Source organism: Aethalodelphis obliquidens, unplaced genomic scaffold (assembly GCF_003676395.1).
Source record: "Aethalodelphis obliquidens isolate GAN/ISIS:26980383/991018 unplaced genomic scaffold, ASM367639v1 scaffold108, whole genome shotgun sequence".
Taxonomy (NCBI): Eukaryota; Metazoa; Chordata; class Mammalia; order Artiodactyla; family Delphinidae; genus Aethalodelphis; species Aethalodelphis obliquidens.
Genome location: NW_020838052.1, coordinates 227,573 through 241,394, shown reverse-complemented (window position 1 = coordinate 241,394; position 13,822 = coordinate 227,573). Strand labels below are relative to the sequence as shown.

General features: G+C 38.1%; 1 protein-coding gene across 6 annotated transcripts in view; it reads left to right on the top strand.

Annotated features, from left to right (window-relative positions):
- Window positions 1–13,822, top strand: part of PHF8 (PHD finger protein 8) — a 108,172-nt gene that overhangs the window by 34,677 nt on the left and 59,673 nt on the right. For all 6 annotated transcript variants that reach the window (XM_027096817.1, XM_027096818.1, XM_027096816.1 and 3 more), the window contains 5 exons: window positions 1,302–1,464; window positions 8,657–8,744; window positions 9,114–9,220; window positions 10,463–10,554; window positions 13,059–13,148. In XM_027096817.1, coding sequence (XP_026952618.1) covers window positions 1,302–1,464; window positions 8,657–8,744; window positions 9,114–9,220; window positions 10,463–10,554; window positions 13,059–13,148 — 540 coding nt within the window. The remainder of the gene's footprint in view (window positions 1–1,301; window positions 1,465–8,656; window positions 8,745–9,113; window positions 9,221–10,462; window positions 10,555–13,058; window positions 13,149–13,822) is intronic.

Sequence of the window (13,822 nt, the reverse complement as noted above, 5' to 3'; positions counted from 1 at the left end):
CAATTTTATAATTAGCATATTGATTGTCAGTGACTACAAAGGATTTTTGAGGTCTGGAAAATAAATTTCTTAAGTAAGTTTTATTGTTCTCCACCACTGTTCATGCTATTTAGCTTTCTTATCAGAAACGCCAAGGAAAGAGCAGAAAACTTGGATATGGCTCTTGTCCAAATGATCACAAATCTTGAGCTAGTTGTTTTCATTGGTTTATCATGAAGAAATTGGAGTGTGTAAATGAAAGTGCTATTATGCAAATGTTAGATTTAACTTTTTTATTTTTAAATAGTTTCTTTTTCATAGAAAAATTGCAAAAATAATAGGAAGATTTCCTGTGTGCCCTTCACTCAGATTCCCATGTTACTATTTTATTATACTCTTTCTTTCTCTGAAGCAAACATAATAAAATGGTTTTATATAAATATTTTTTCTGAAACACCTGAGAGTAGTTTCAGACAAGGTGTCCCTTTATCTCGTAATAATTCAGTGTGTATTTCTTAAAAACAAGGGTATTCTCTTATATAACCACAGTATAGTTATCAAAATCAGAAAATTAATATTGATATAATACTGTTATCTAATCTACAGATCTGATTCAAATTTCTCTAATTGTACAGTAAATAATTTCTAGTAGATAATTTTCTACATTGAAATGTATTATGAAATATTGGTTAAACTAATCAAGCTATGGGTTGGGGATATTTTTGTGCTAGTGGGTTTTTTTCTTTTCTGCCAAATTATCTATCTGGTGATTATCCAGGCAAAACATAGTTAGGAAATAATATGTTCTTCCAACAGATAATCATCCAACATATAATCTTACAGAAGTCCTTGGGTGATTACTGAACTTTTAAACTTTTATTAGCTTTGATTGCAGGTGTGAGAAGGAATGCTCTCTGTAAATGGCATTTAAAGGCAAATTCAATTTTCTTCTCATTAGTAATGTGGCCTTAAATTCTCCTAGGGCTAGTAATATTGATCTACTCATCTATAGAGGCCATTTTTCATTTGGCATTGCATCTAAAATAGGAGCCTTTGGTGTACATTTGTCTTAAGTTGACAATTTTGTTTGAAATGTCCTTTCCAAATTGTTTTTGTCAGTTTTATAGAAGCTTAAAAGTACAAAGTGCAAAAGGACTTCTGAAGTTTTCCAAATATATATATAAATGATCCTTGGACAGAAGGAATTCTAGCATACTACATGGTCTTGGAACATGAGAGAGAGAATATTCTTTTGGAGACTCCCAGAAGACTTCTCTGGAAACCTTTGATATTTTTGACATGTCAATCTTTCTTTGTTTCAGGGTGAGAAGATCTTCTACCTGATCCGCCCAACAAATGCCAACCTGACTCTCTTTGAGTGCTGGAGCAGCTCCTCTAACCAGAATGAGATGTTCTTTGGGGACCAGGTGGACAAGTGCTACAAGTGTTCTGTGAAGCAAGGACAGACACTTTTCATTCCTACAGGTCTTCCCTGGGCTCCTCTGGGAGGGTTTGAGGAAGGTGGGAAGAGGAAGAGAGCTTGTGGCACTGGAACCAACCCCTTCCCATAATGTGTTGATCTGATTATGTGAGATATCCCTCTCATATCAGTTGAAGGCTCAGAAGTGGACATCAAGAAAATTCGAGTGGTGGCCAGTGGGCAGTGTGGTTTCTTGGGGAGGTCCAGGAGGAAGTTGATAGCTCCTTTGCACTGGACTGATGTCAACTTGGTGGACAGATAGAAAACAGGACTCTTAGCCCCATGACTCTAGAGATAGTGACTGAGAGACTGGCATTGTAGACTATAAGTCAGAATGACCTGGGTGGGGGTAGGGTTTTTTTTTTTCCCAAAACCATAAAGGCCTAGGCTTCACCCCTAGAATTATGAAATCGTTGGTCTGGGGTGGGATCTGAGTGTATTTATTTTGAAAAAGTCCCTATAGTTGTCTCAATTTGGGGAAAGTTGACATCTTTAGTATGTTGAATCTTCCATGAACACATATGTCTTTCCATTGATTTAGATTTTTCTTGACTTTCTAATTTCTTAATTCCTTGATTTCAGAATTAGTGTTAAATTTTCTCAGAATGTTCAATAGAATTCTCTACTGCAGCCACATGGACCTGGAGATTTCCTTTTTGGGAAGTTTTTAATTAACATTCAATTTCTTTAAACCTGTATTAGGCTATTCAAATTATCTATTTCATATTGAGTGAATTGTAAGTTTGTGCTTTTCGAGCAATTGGTCCATCTTATCTAAGTTGTCAAATTGATGTGTGTAGAGATAGTATTTCTTTATTATTCTTTTGATATCTTCCAAGTCTCTAGTGCTACCCTGTGTTTCATTCCTGATGTTAGTAATTTGTGCCTTCTCTTTTATTGTGTGTTAGTCTTAATGGAAGTTTGTCAATTTTGTTGAACTTTTTAAAGAATCACTTTTTGTTTCACTGATTTTCTCTGTTGTCTTTCTGTTTTCAATTTCATTGATTTCTGCTTTTATCTTTGTTTTTCCTTCTTTCTGCTTGCTTTGGGTTTATTTTGCTCTCTTTTTCCTGATCTTGAGATGAGAGCTTAGATTATTGATTTCAGACTTTTCTTCTTTTTTTATAATAAATTTATTTTATTTATTTATTTTTGGCTGCATTGGGTCTTCGTTGCTGTGGATGGGCTTTCTCTAGTTGCGGCGAGTGGGGGTTACTCCATTGTGGTGCACAGGCTTCTCATCACGGTGGCTTCTCTTGTTGCAGAGCACGGGCTCTTGGTGTGCGGGCTTCAGTAGTTGTAGCACGTGGGCCCAGTAGTTGTGGCTCGTGGGCTCTAGAGCACAGGCTCCATAGTTGTGGCGCATGGGCTTAGTTGCTCCGCAGTATGTGGGATCTTCCTGGACCAGGGCTTGAACCTGTGTCCCCTGCATTGGCAGGTGGATTCTTAACTACTGCGCCACCAGGGAAGCCCTTTTCTTCTTTTTTTTAATATAAGCATTTAGTGCTATAAATTCCCCCCTTAGCACTGATTTAGCTGTGTCACATATTTTGATATGTTGTATTTTCATTTTGTTAAATGTGCCTTTAAAAAAATTGAGATATAGTGCACATACCATAAAAATTACCACGTTAAAGGGTACAATTCAGTTTTTAAAAAAATATTCTTGAAGTTGTGCAAACATCACCACTATCTAATACCAGAAAGTTTTCTTCACTTCAGAAAGAAACCCTGTACCTGTTAGCAGTCACTCCCCATTCCTTCTTCCCCCCCAGCCCCTGTCAACCCCACTTCTGTACTTTTCTCTGTGTATGAATTTGCCTTTTCTGAATATTTCATGTAAATGGAATCATGCAATATGTAGTCTTTTATGTCTGGCTTCTTTCACCCAACATAATATTTTCAAGGTTCATCCATGTTATCAGTACTTCATTCTTTAAATGGCTGAATAATAATTCCATTGTATGGATATACCATATTTTGTTTATCCATTCATCATTTTATAGACATTTGGGTTGTTTTCACTTTTTGCCTATTATGAATAGTGTTGCTATGAACATTCATGTACAAGTTATTGTGTTAACATATATTTTCAGTTCTCTTGGGTATATCTACCTAGGAGAGGAATTGCTGAGTCATATATATGGTAACTCTGTGTTTAACTTCCTGAGGAATTGCCAGACTGTTTTCTAAAGCAGCTGCATTTTCCACCAACGATTTATGAGGGTCTCAATTTTTCCACATCCTACCCAACAGTTGTTTTTGCCTGTCTTTATGATTATAGCCATCCTAGTGGGTGTGAAGTTGTAGCTCATTGAGATTTTAATTTGTGCTTCTCTAATGGCTATTGATTTTGAACATCTTTCCATGCACTTATTGTATGTTTATATATTTTTTTTGAAGAAATATCTATTCAAAACTTCTGCCCATTTATTTATTTATTTATTTACTTGATTGTGCCAAGTCTTATTTGAGGCAAGCAGGCTCCTTAGTTGCGGCACACGAGCTCCTTAGTTGTGGCATGTGAACTCTTAGTTGCGGCATGCATGTGACATCTAGTTCCCTGGGCAGGGATCAGACCTAGGCCCCCTGCATTGGGGGTGTGGAGTCTTATCCTCTGTGCCACCAGGGAAGTCCCTGCCCATTCCTTAATTAGGTGATTTGTCTTTCTATTGTTGAGTTGTAAGAATTCTTTAAATATTTTGGTTTAGACCTTTATCAGATGTGTGATTTGCAAATACTTTCTCTCATTCTGGAGGTTGTCTTTTTACTTTCTTGATGTTGTTCTGTGAAGCCCAAGAGTCCCGTTTATCTGTTTTTTTTCTTTGCTTGTGCTTTTGGTGTCATATCTAAGAAACAATTGCCTAATTCAAGGTCATGAAGATTAACACCTGTGTTTTCTTCTGAGTTTTCTTTTTAGTTCTTACATTTATGTCTTTCATCCATTTCAAGATAATTTTTGTATATGGTGTGAGATATGGGTCCAATTTCATTCTTTTGCATATGGATGTCCAGATGTCCCAGAACAATTTGAAAAGACCATTCTTTCCCCCATTGAATTGTCTTGATACCTTTGTCAAAAATCAGTTGACCATAGGCCATGTATTGGTTTATTTCTGGACTTTGAATTCTATTCCATTGATCTGTATGTCTGTCTTTATGACAGTACCACACTGTCTCAGTTATTGTACACTTGTAGTAAGTTTTGAAATTGGGAAGTGTCAGCCTTCCTGGGCCCCTTGAATTTCCATATGAAGTTTTCAGCTTCAGGTTTTATATAGATTTTTTTTTTAGTGTTTGCTCTAGTTTTATGTATATATGTATACATATATAGATATATATGTATATGTACATAGACATATACACATATATCTATGTATATGTACATATATAGATAAATATGTGTATGTGTATATATGTATATATGTACATACGTATCTATATGTGTATATTTATATATACATATATATCTATCTTATGACAGTCTACTGATACTGACATTTTACCAGTTTGAAGAAAGAGTTGAAACCTTACCTCTTTTCACATCTCTTTACCCTTACCATATGTAATGTATTTGTCTTAAATATTTCCTCTGCATACATTAGAGCTACATCACATAGTGTTTTAATTTTTGTTTCAGCTGTCAAACATAATTTAGAATATCCAAGAGCAGGAAAGTCTATTGTATTTACCTGTATTTTTACTCTTCCATTGTTCTTCCTTCCTGGTGTTCCAAGATTCCTTCTCTTATCATTTCCTCTCTGTTTAGAGTTTCAGGGTAGATCTGCTGGCAACAGATTCTCTTAGTTTTCCTTCATCTGTAAATGTCTTGATTTCCCTTTCACTCTTGAAGGATAGTTTTGCTGGGTATAGAAATCTGGGTTGATATTTTCTTTCAGCACTTGAATGTTGTGCTGCTTCCTTCTGGCTTCTGTGGTTTCTGATAAGATTTTGGCTACCCTTTAAATTGTTTTTTTCCCTGTATGTGTCATTTCTTGCTACTTCCAATATTTTTTCTTTTTTCTTTAGTTTTTCAGCAGTTTGACTATCATGTGTCTTGGTGTGGATTTCTTTGGGTTTATACTGTATATGTTCGTCAAGCTTCTTGAATGTGTAGGCTTATGTCTTTTGCCATATTAGTGAAATTTTTAGGTATTATTTCTTCAAATACCTTTTAATTCCCTCACTCTAACTTTTCTTCTGGGTCTTTGATTATACAAATGTAACACATTTTGCTGTAGTCCCACAGGTTCCTGAGGGTTTTTTTTCTGTCCCATTGCATGGTTCTTTATTTTTTTGTCTTTTTTATTTTTACTGGCACATAGTTGATTTACAGTGATTCAGGTGTAGAGCAAAAAGAGACTCAGTTATATATATAGTATCTATCTTTTTTCAGATTATTTTCTATTATAGGTTATTACAAGCTATTGAATATAGTTCCCTGTGCTATACAGTAGGTCCTTGTTGGGTTCCTGAGTTTATTTTTCTCTCAGTCTATTTCTTCTCTCTTGTTCATATTGGGTGCTTTCTATTGTTCTGTTTTCAAATTCTCTGATTCTTTTCTCCATTGTCTCCATTCTTCTGTTGAGTCCATTGTTTCATTATATATTTCAGATGTAGTATTTTTTAGTTCTATAATTTGTACTTGTTTCTTATTTATAGCTTCTCTTTCTTTTGTTTGTTTGTTTCCAGCATGCTTGTAATTGTTCGTTGAAGCATTTTTATGATGACTCCTTTAAAACTCGTGTTATATAATTCTAACATCTTTGTCGAACATTATATTGTATAATTCTGGATTTTCTTTTCTGTTACTCAGATCTGTTTGTCTATTCATATATCAGTATCATATTGATTTGATTACATTGGTTTTATAGAATGTTTAATATATGATGAGGCAAGTCATGCCCCCCTCCTCCTACCCCCATACCCATCTGCTTTTCTCTTTTATAGTTTTCTATTCCCATGCATTTATTCACCCATCTTTGAATTCTTTGCTGGGTCTCACATGATGTTTATTTTTTTGTACACTGGGCACTTGGTAACTGGTGAATTGAATTTGTCTACCAGAGATTTGAGTTGGATTCATTTGCATCTTGGTAGAAATTCCCACAAACTGGGTGCAATCTACTGAGTTCCACAAGCATTTCATGTCTATTGTCTGCCCCAACATTGGACTAGGTGCTAGAGATAGAATATGGATAGGCTCTTCAGTACTAATAGACACAATAGAGATATTCACCAGAAGTTTTGGGAGCACAGAGAAGAGCACTTAGTCTGGCCAGAGGTTTGTGAAAATCTTCTCAGAAGAGTGACACCTGAAGAGTAAATAGAGACTGACCAAGGAAAGAAAGGCAGGAAAGCGCTCTCAGATAAAGGGAAAGACATAAACAAAGCAAAGATGTGTGAAGCAGTTTATGGATACTGGAGCCTAAAGACCAAGGGCTGGGAGTAGATGAAGCTGAAAAGGTTGGCAGGCTGAACTTACTTCAGAGGCAACTGGGGACTACTGAAGATTTATTTGTTTATTTAATTTCTAATGAAATATTTCAGATGTAGCAAGAGATATAAAGAATAATATAATGAACATTTATGTGTTTATAACTCAACTAAAATATAACATATTACAAACATATTTGAAGCCTTGTATATACCTCTCCTCAATTACATTCCCATTCTGCCCTCTCAGAGCTAGCTGTTGTCCTGAAGTTGATGATATCATTCTCATGCATTTTTATCCCTTTATTACATAGGTATGCCTTAGTAAGCAGTATATAGTATTGTTTTACATGTTTTTGAATGTTATATAAATGGAATCAGATGTATTTTTCTCAACTTTTTTCTCTGAACATTATGATTGTGAGATCCATGTTGATACATGTGGCTATTGTTCATTCATTTCACTTGCTTTCTAGTATTCCATTGTATGAGTATACAGCAGTTTATCTATTCTTCTGTGGATGTACATTTCATTGAAGAGTTTCAAGCAGGAGGTGACATGGGCAGATTTGCATTTCAGATATATCACTTAGGGTTGAGATGTGGAGGATGGACTTCAGAGGTTGAGATTGGTGTGGAGCAGTGGTTTACAAACACTTTGGACTCTGGACCTGTTTATACCCTTAAATATTATTGAGGACCCCAAAGAGCTTTTATTTATGTGGTTTATATTTATTAATATTTACCATATTATAAATTAAAACTGAGAATTTAAATATATTTATTAGTTCATTGAGGAAAAAACAAGAATAAACCCATTACATGTTAGCATAAGTAATAATTTTTATGAAAAATAACTATTTTCAAACTAAAAAAATTTAGTGAAAAGATTGACATTTACATTTCTGCAAATCTTTTTAATATTCGGGTTAGCAGAAAACTTCTGTGTCCTCAAATCTGCTTCTGTGTGTTGTGATATCATGTCATGTACCCCTTGAAAAACTCCACTGTATACTGAGGGTTAAAAAGACAAATAACATCTTATTATCATGAACATAGTTTTGACCATGCATATGCTCTGAAAGAGTCTCAAGGAGCCCCAGGATTCCCTGGATCACGCCTTAAAGAACCACTGGTGTTAGAGGAGCCAGTTTGTAGGCTGTTTCAAATAGCATAGGTGAGAGATAATGATGGATCTGAACCAAGCCATTAGTAGGATGGATGGATGAAGAAGGGGAGATGAATATGAGAGAGATGTAAGAAGAAAAATCAGAAGGTCCCAGAAGGCAGTATAGGGTCAAGGGCAAGGAAAATAATTTAGTTTCAACTAGGTACATCCTTCACAACCAACCTGTGAAGTGGATATTTAGATATAGAAAACGGCAAGATTTGAACCCAGGTCTGTCTAACACAAAAACTCTTTGTTTTACCTAGCGCAGAGTTAGAAGGGGTAGTCATGGCAAGGAGGTGATGCCTTTCTTAGCAATAAGAGAGAGGGTGGGTGAGGCAACGAAGAGATTTTGAAGTGCAGAGAAGGGAAGTAGAAGGAGTTTATTAACCCCCAGGTTGGTCCAGTTCAGGGTTATAATGATGGCAGACTTGGCTAGGATGGGCGTTGGGAGAGTGGAGGAAGCTAGAATGTTCTGAATTACTGCCAGGCTGGCTGGTCTAAGGAGTTGTGTTTGAGCTGAGTGGGCAGTGGTGATGTCCAAAGAAGAAAGGCCCTCTGCCAGCTATGTTTTTTGCCTTGTTACACTGCAGGATGGATCCATGCTGTGCTGACCCCCGTGGACTGCCTTGCCTTTGGAGGGAACTTCTTACACAGCCTTAACATTGAAATGCAGCTCAAGTGAGTCCTGAAGCTCTGGTGATCCCGAATTGGCCATTCCCATCTGCTAGAGTCCTCGAGTTCTCCGGTATTGTGAGGAGTGCAGCATAGAAGGGAGGCAAGATGATCAGAAAGGAATGGATACTGGTTTCTGATGATGTTCAGTCTGAAGATGAATACCTCTTCCTCACTTAGTAGTTATGTGAATTTTGTCAAGTCACATAAACTTTGAGCCCAAGTTTCCTAACCCATAGAGTAAGGTCTTAGAGGGTAGTTGTGAGGATTAAAGATAATGGATACAGAGCATCCAGAGCAATACCTGATACATAGTAGGTGCCTAGTAAACAGGGTCCTTGTTATCATTGTTATTGTTGTGCCTACTTCCTCCAGAGCCTATGAGATTGAGAAGCGGTTGAGCACAGCAGACCTCTTCAAGTTCCCCAACTTTGAGACCATCTGTTGGTATGTGGGAAAGCATATCCTGGACATCTTTCGAGGTATGGAGCCCTTTGCCAACTGTCCTTTTTGCCCTGCTGCCCTGACCATGTGTGTGTGCACATGTGCACATAACCATCACCTCAAATCAAGATACAGTACCCATCACCACAAAGATCTTTGTAGTGTTACCCCTTTATAACCTCACCCACTCTCTCCCCCTGAACTATCCATAACTTCAGGAAACCACTGATCTCTTTTTCATCTCTGTAATTTTGTCATTTCAAGAATGCTATAAAAATGGAATCAAAGGATGCGATCTTTTGAAATTGGCTTTTTTACTAATCGTAATGTAGGGTAGGGCATGGATTTTAACTTTTTTATTTAGCAAAGGGGACTGAGAAAATTGGATCACAGTGAAATTATTCCTATTTCCTGCCAATTAAAATAAGAAACTCAATCGGTATAGTGTCAGAGTTCCCTGGACGTGCTTCCCCTGGGGACAAGGCCCAGTCCTGACTACCCATCATTGGTTTGGTTCCTGGGTATCAGCCCAGGTAGAAGCCAACCTGCTGGGTTTCCTATTTCCTGGTCTGCTTGGAAATAGAGTGGCTCCCTTACTCAGACCTGAGATTCTTCAAGGTGACTTGGCCAGGAAAAGTTACAAAGAACCTCAGAGGCCAATGAGTACACTCTCTTATGAAGTACCTCAAGCCCTTATTCTGCCATCTAGACAGACCGTCACTTAAATGTTCATTCAGAGGCTGGATGACTAACTGCTTATTATTTTCTGTTCTGAACAGCTTAGTTCAGTAGAAGATTCTTTATTGAGCCTAAATCTGGATGTTTGTTATAACCTCCTCCTGGAGTAACTCAGAACAAGGCATTAATGGCTCTTCAGATCTGTGTAGGTGGCAGTTGTCCTCCTGAGTGTTCACATTTTGAAACCCAAGAGGCAGAATAGTGTAGAAGGAGCACAGGCCTCAGATTTAGACAGATGAGGTTTCAGTCTTGGCTTTGGCACTTACCAGATGTGGCCTTTGGTTGTCTCTTTGCCTCTCTGAGCCTCATTTCCTGAACTATAAAATGAAGATAATGATATCTGGCTTATAGGGTTGGGTATAGGATTAAATGAGATAGTAGATGTCAAGGTAGTCATAAAATGAACACCATTATAAGAACTGAGATATGGAGTTGGGCTCAGAACCTTGAGCATTTTCTCTGGTTGCCTGAAAAAAACTAACAAGTCCTTCACTTCCCTGCATGGCTTCTTTGACACTCTACCTTCCTCTTTCCCCCTTTAGGTTTGCGAGAAAACAGGAGACACCCTGCCTCCTACCTGGTCCATGGTGGTAAAGCCCTGAACTTGGCCTTTAGAGCCTGGACAAGGAAAGAAGTAAATATACTTATTTCTCTACCTACTTTAGAGGTCTACTCTCAGCAGGGACTGGCTTTGGGAAGATCCTCTGGGGACGTGGAGGAAACTAGGGAGGTTTGTGGGCTCCTAGGATTAGAGTAGAGGACTGGGCTAGGACTCCTTGGATTATATTTTTAAACCTTTCTTTCTGATTATGAAAAGTAATACCTGCTTACTGTAGAGAATTAGAAAAATACAGAAGAGTGTAAAGAAGGAAAAACTTCACCTGCAATTTTAACTCAGAGGGAATAAACATTAACATTTGGGTATACTTTCTTTTGTTTTTTTAATATTCATTTTTAAAACATGATTGCTCTCACCCTGTACATATAATTTTGTATCTGAATTGGTTGGCTTATCTTAATTTTTCTGTGTCACCAGAGTTCTCCACAAACATTAATAGTTACATGATATTATTTTGCAGGGATGTACCATCCTTACCTAACCACTTGTTTATTGTTGCTTATTTATTTATTTGGGGGATAGTTCTAGAAAATCATGCAGTAAATAGCTGTTTGCATCAGTCTTTGTTTCTCATCTCTTGATTGTTTCTTCAGGATAGATTTTTAGAAGAGTGATCACTAGATCAAAGTATGTGAAAAAATGTAAGACTCTTGATGCATACTGCCAAAATGGCTTTTTAGGAATATACCAATATCCATCTATCCAATTGAATACTAAACAGCTATAAAAGAGATTAAGAAAGCTCTCTATTTACTGATTTGGAAAGATCTCCAGAATTTATCATGTAAAAGTGTAGAACTGTGTGTATAGTGTGCTACCTTATGTGTAAAAGGGGGGAAAAGAAGAATTATATTTGTATGTGCTTGTATTTGACTGAAGATACAATCTGGAGGGATGCAGAAGAAACTAATAAAAGTGGTTACCTGTTGGGGTGGGCTAGGGGAGCTGATGGCAGGGTCAGATAGATACTGAGGCTTTTCAATATATATCTTTCTATATTGTTTGATTTTTGAACTACGTGAATGGATTACCTACTCAAAATGTTGAATTTATTTAAAAACCAATTTTAAGAAATGCAAAAAAGGAAATATCAATATATTCTTTTATGCTTCTGATACTCTTTGTAGATTCCTTCCCCTGCATACAGTAGCCTGAGGAAACTTTTCAGCCACTGCAGGCTTAAATGTGCACAATCTCCCCATTTCCTGTTGACAGCCTTCCCCCCAGATATCCTTGGACTTCATGTTTTGGGCCTTCTTTTGCTCCCTGGACTCAACTGCACCTGGGCCTTAGCCTTCGATTCTGTTTTGCCACATCCCTCAGGTGTGGCTACCTTGGGTTTCATCTCTGACTCTGCATCCACACTGACCCTCCCACGAAGTGAACTTCAGAGTGACTCTGTCCCAGGAACACCAAAAGGGAGGGAGGTGGGTAGGTCCTAAGCACTCATGTCCTGAGCCAGGATGGCCTCAGGGACCAAAGGATGGCCCCAACAGTGTGACCAAAGGGAGCTGGAAGAGAGTAGGACACAGAACTGAGGAGCCACACTCATGGGAGAAGTCTTTTGTGAAGTGCAGACAACTTCTCTTTTGTGAAGAGAAGCAGTTGCTCCTTCACCCTTCCAGAGCCCCTGGGCTGGGAGGAGGGAGCTGTCAAGGTTATCCAGCTGGGTCACATGGGTTCTCAGCCCCCATTACTGCCCAGCCACCAAAATAAATTCCAGATGGATTAAAAGAGTTAAAGGAATCAAACCATGGGAAGCAAGGAGGAAATGCTGAGGAATTTTTATCAGTCCTCTGGATACAGAATTCAAGTCAAAACTGGTGGAAGAAGTCACAGAGGAAAAGTTTGAGCTGTCTGTCTGCATAGAGATGTATTGATAAATAAGATTGCAAATGAATTAAAAGAGAGACAATCAACAGGTCTCTCCCTGGGTTGCTGTTGGGCTAGCTGTGGGCTTGTAGCTGCTCAACATTGAGTTCTGTCCTCACAAGTGGAGAGGCTGGATTGTCCCCAGGGATCTTGCTGAGGTTCTTGACTTTCTGAGGGGTGTGGTTCAAGCCACAACTAAGTTCCTCACACCTCTTGACACTGTCCTTTATCAGGTATATGTTTTGCAAATATTTCCTCCCAGTCAGTGGTTTGTCTTAACAGTGTTTTTCTGAGAGAAGTTTTTATTTTTTAATAAGTCTAATTTATCAGTTTTTTCTTTTATGGTTCATACTTTTTATGTCCTAAGAAATCTTTGCCTAACCCAAGGTCCCAATGATTTTCTCCTCTGTTTCCTTCTAAAAGGTTTATAGTTTTAGATTTGACATTTAGGTCTGTGATCCATTTTGAGTCTGTGTGTGTGTCTGGTGCAAGATATGGAATGAAGTTCTTGTTTTGCATATGGATATCTGATCAGTCTAGTACCATTTGTTAAAGAGACTACCCTTTCTCCATTGAATTGCCTTGGTAACTGTTGAAAATCAGTTCATTTATGTGTGGATCTATTCCTCATGCCTTTTGTTTGACAGGCTCTGCCAGACCACGAGGATGAGATCCCAGAGACAGTGCGGACCGTACAGCTCATTAAAGATCTGGCTAGGGAGATTCGCCTGGTGGAAGTAAGAAGCATGGGAGCAGGGGAGGCGTTTGGGAAGGGCTCAAGGCTCAAGTGGCAGGTCAGGCTTTTGCAGTTGGCATGAGAGCTCAGGGGAAGGATTGGGAAGACCCCACCAAGGACCCTATTCATTCATTCATTTATTCATTCATTCAGATAATTATTATGTACCTCAAGCGTGCCACATGTTGGGCTAGGTGCTTAGGATACATAAATAATACAGTGCCTGCCCACAAAGAACTCACAATCTAGTAGAGGAACCTGGGCAAAGTTAACCTGTCTAAGCCTCAGTTTCCTCATGTCTAAAGTGGGGATAACTAATAACTACTGAGGGATTATTAAGAGGATTGAGTAAGATAATACAGGTTGAGCACTAAGTATAGGGCTTGGCACACAGTAGGTGCTCAGTAAATTCTGCTGGTGGGTCATGGTGGTCGTGGGTGGCAGAGGTCATAGTAGTAGTAGTAGTAGTTGTTGTTATTAATATTTTGACTCAGTCTCTACATTCTACAAAATGACAGTTCTCCCGGGTTGAAGATGATTACAAAGCCATGTTTCAACAGGTGGCATATACCACGAGACAGTAAGGTGCAGTGGTAAGAGACTCAGAGAAACTTGGGTTCTGGTTCCTGCTCTGTCATTTGCAAGCCTTTCAGAGCCTCAGTATCCTTATCTGTA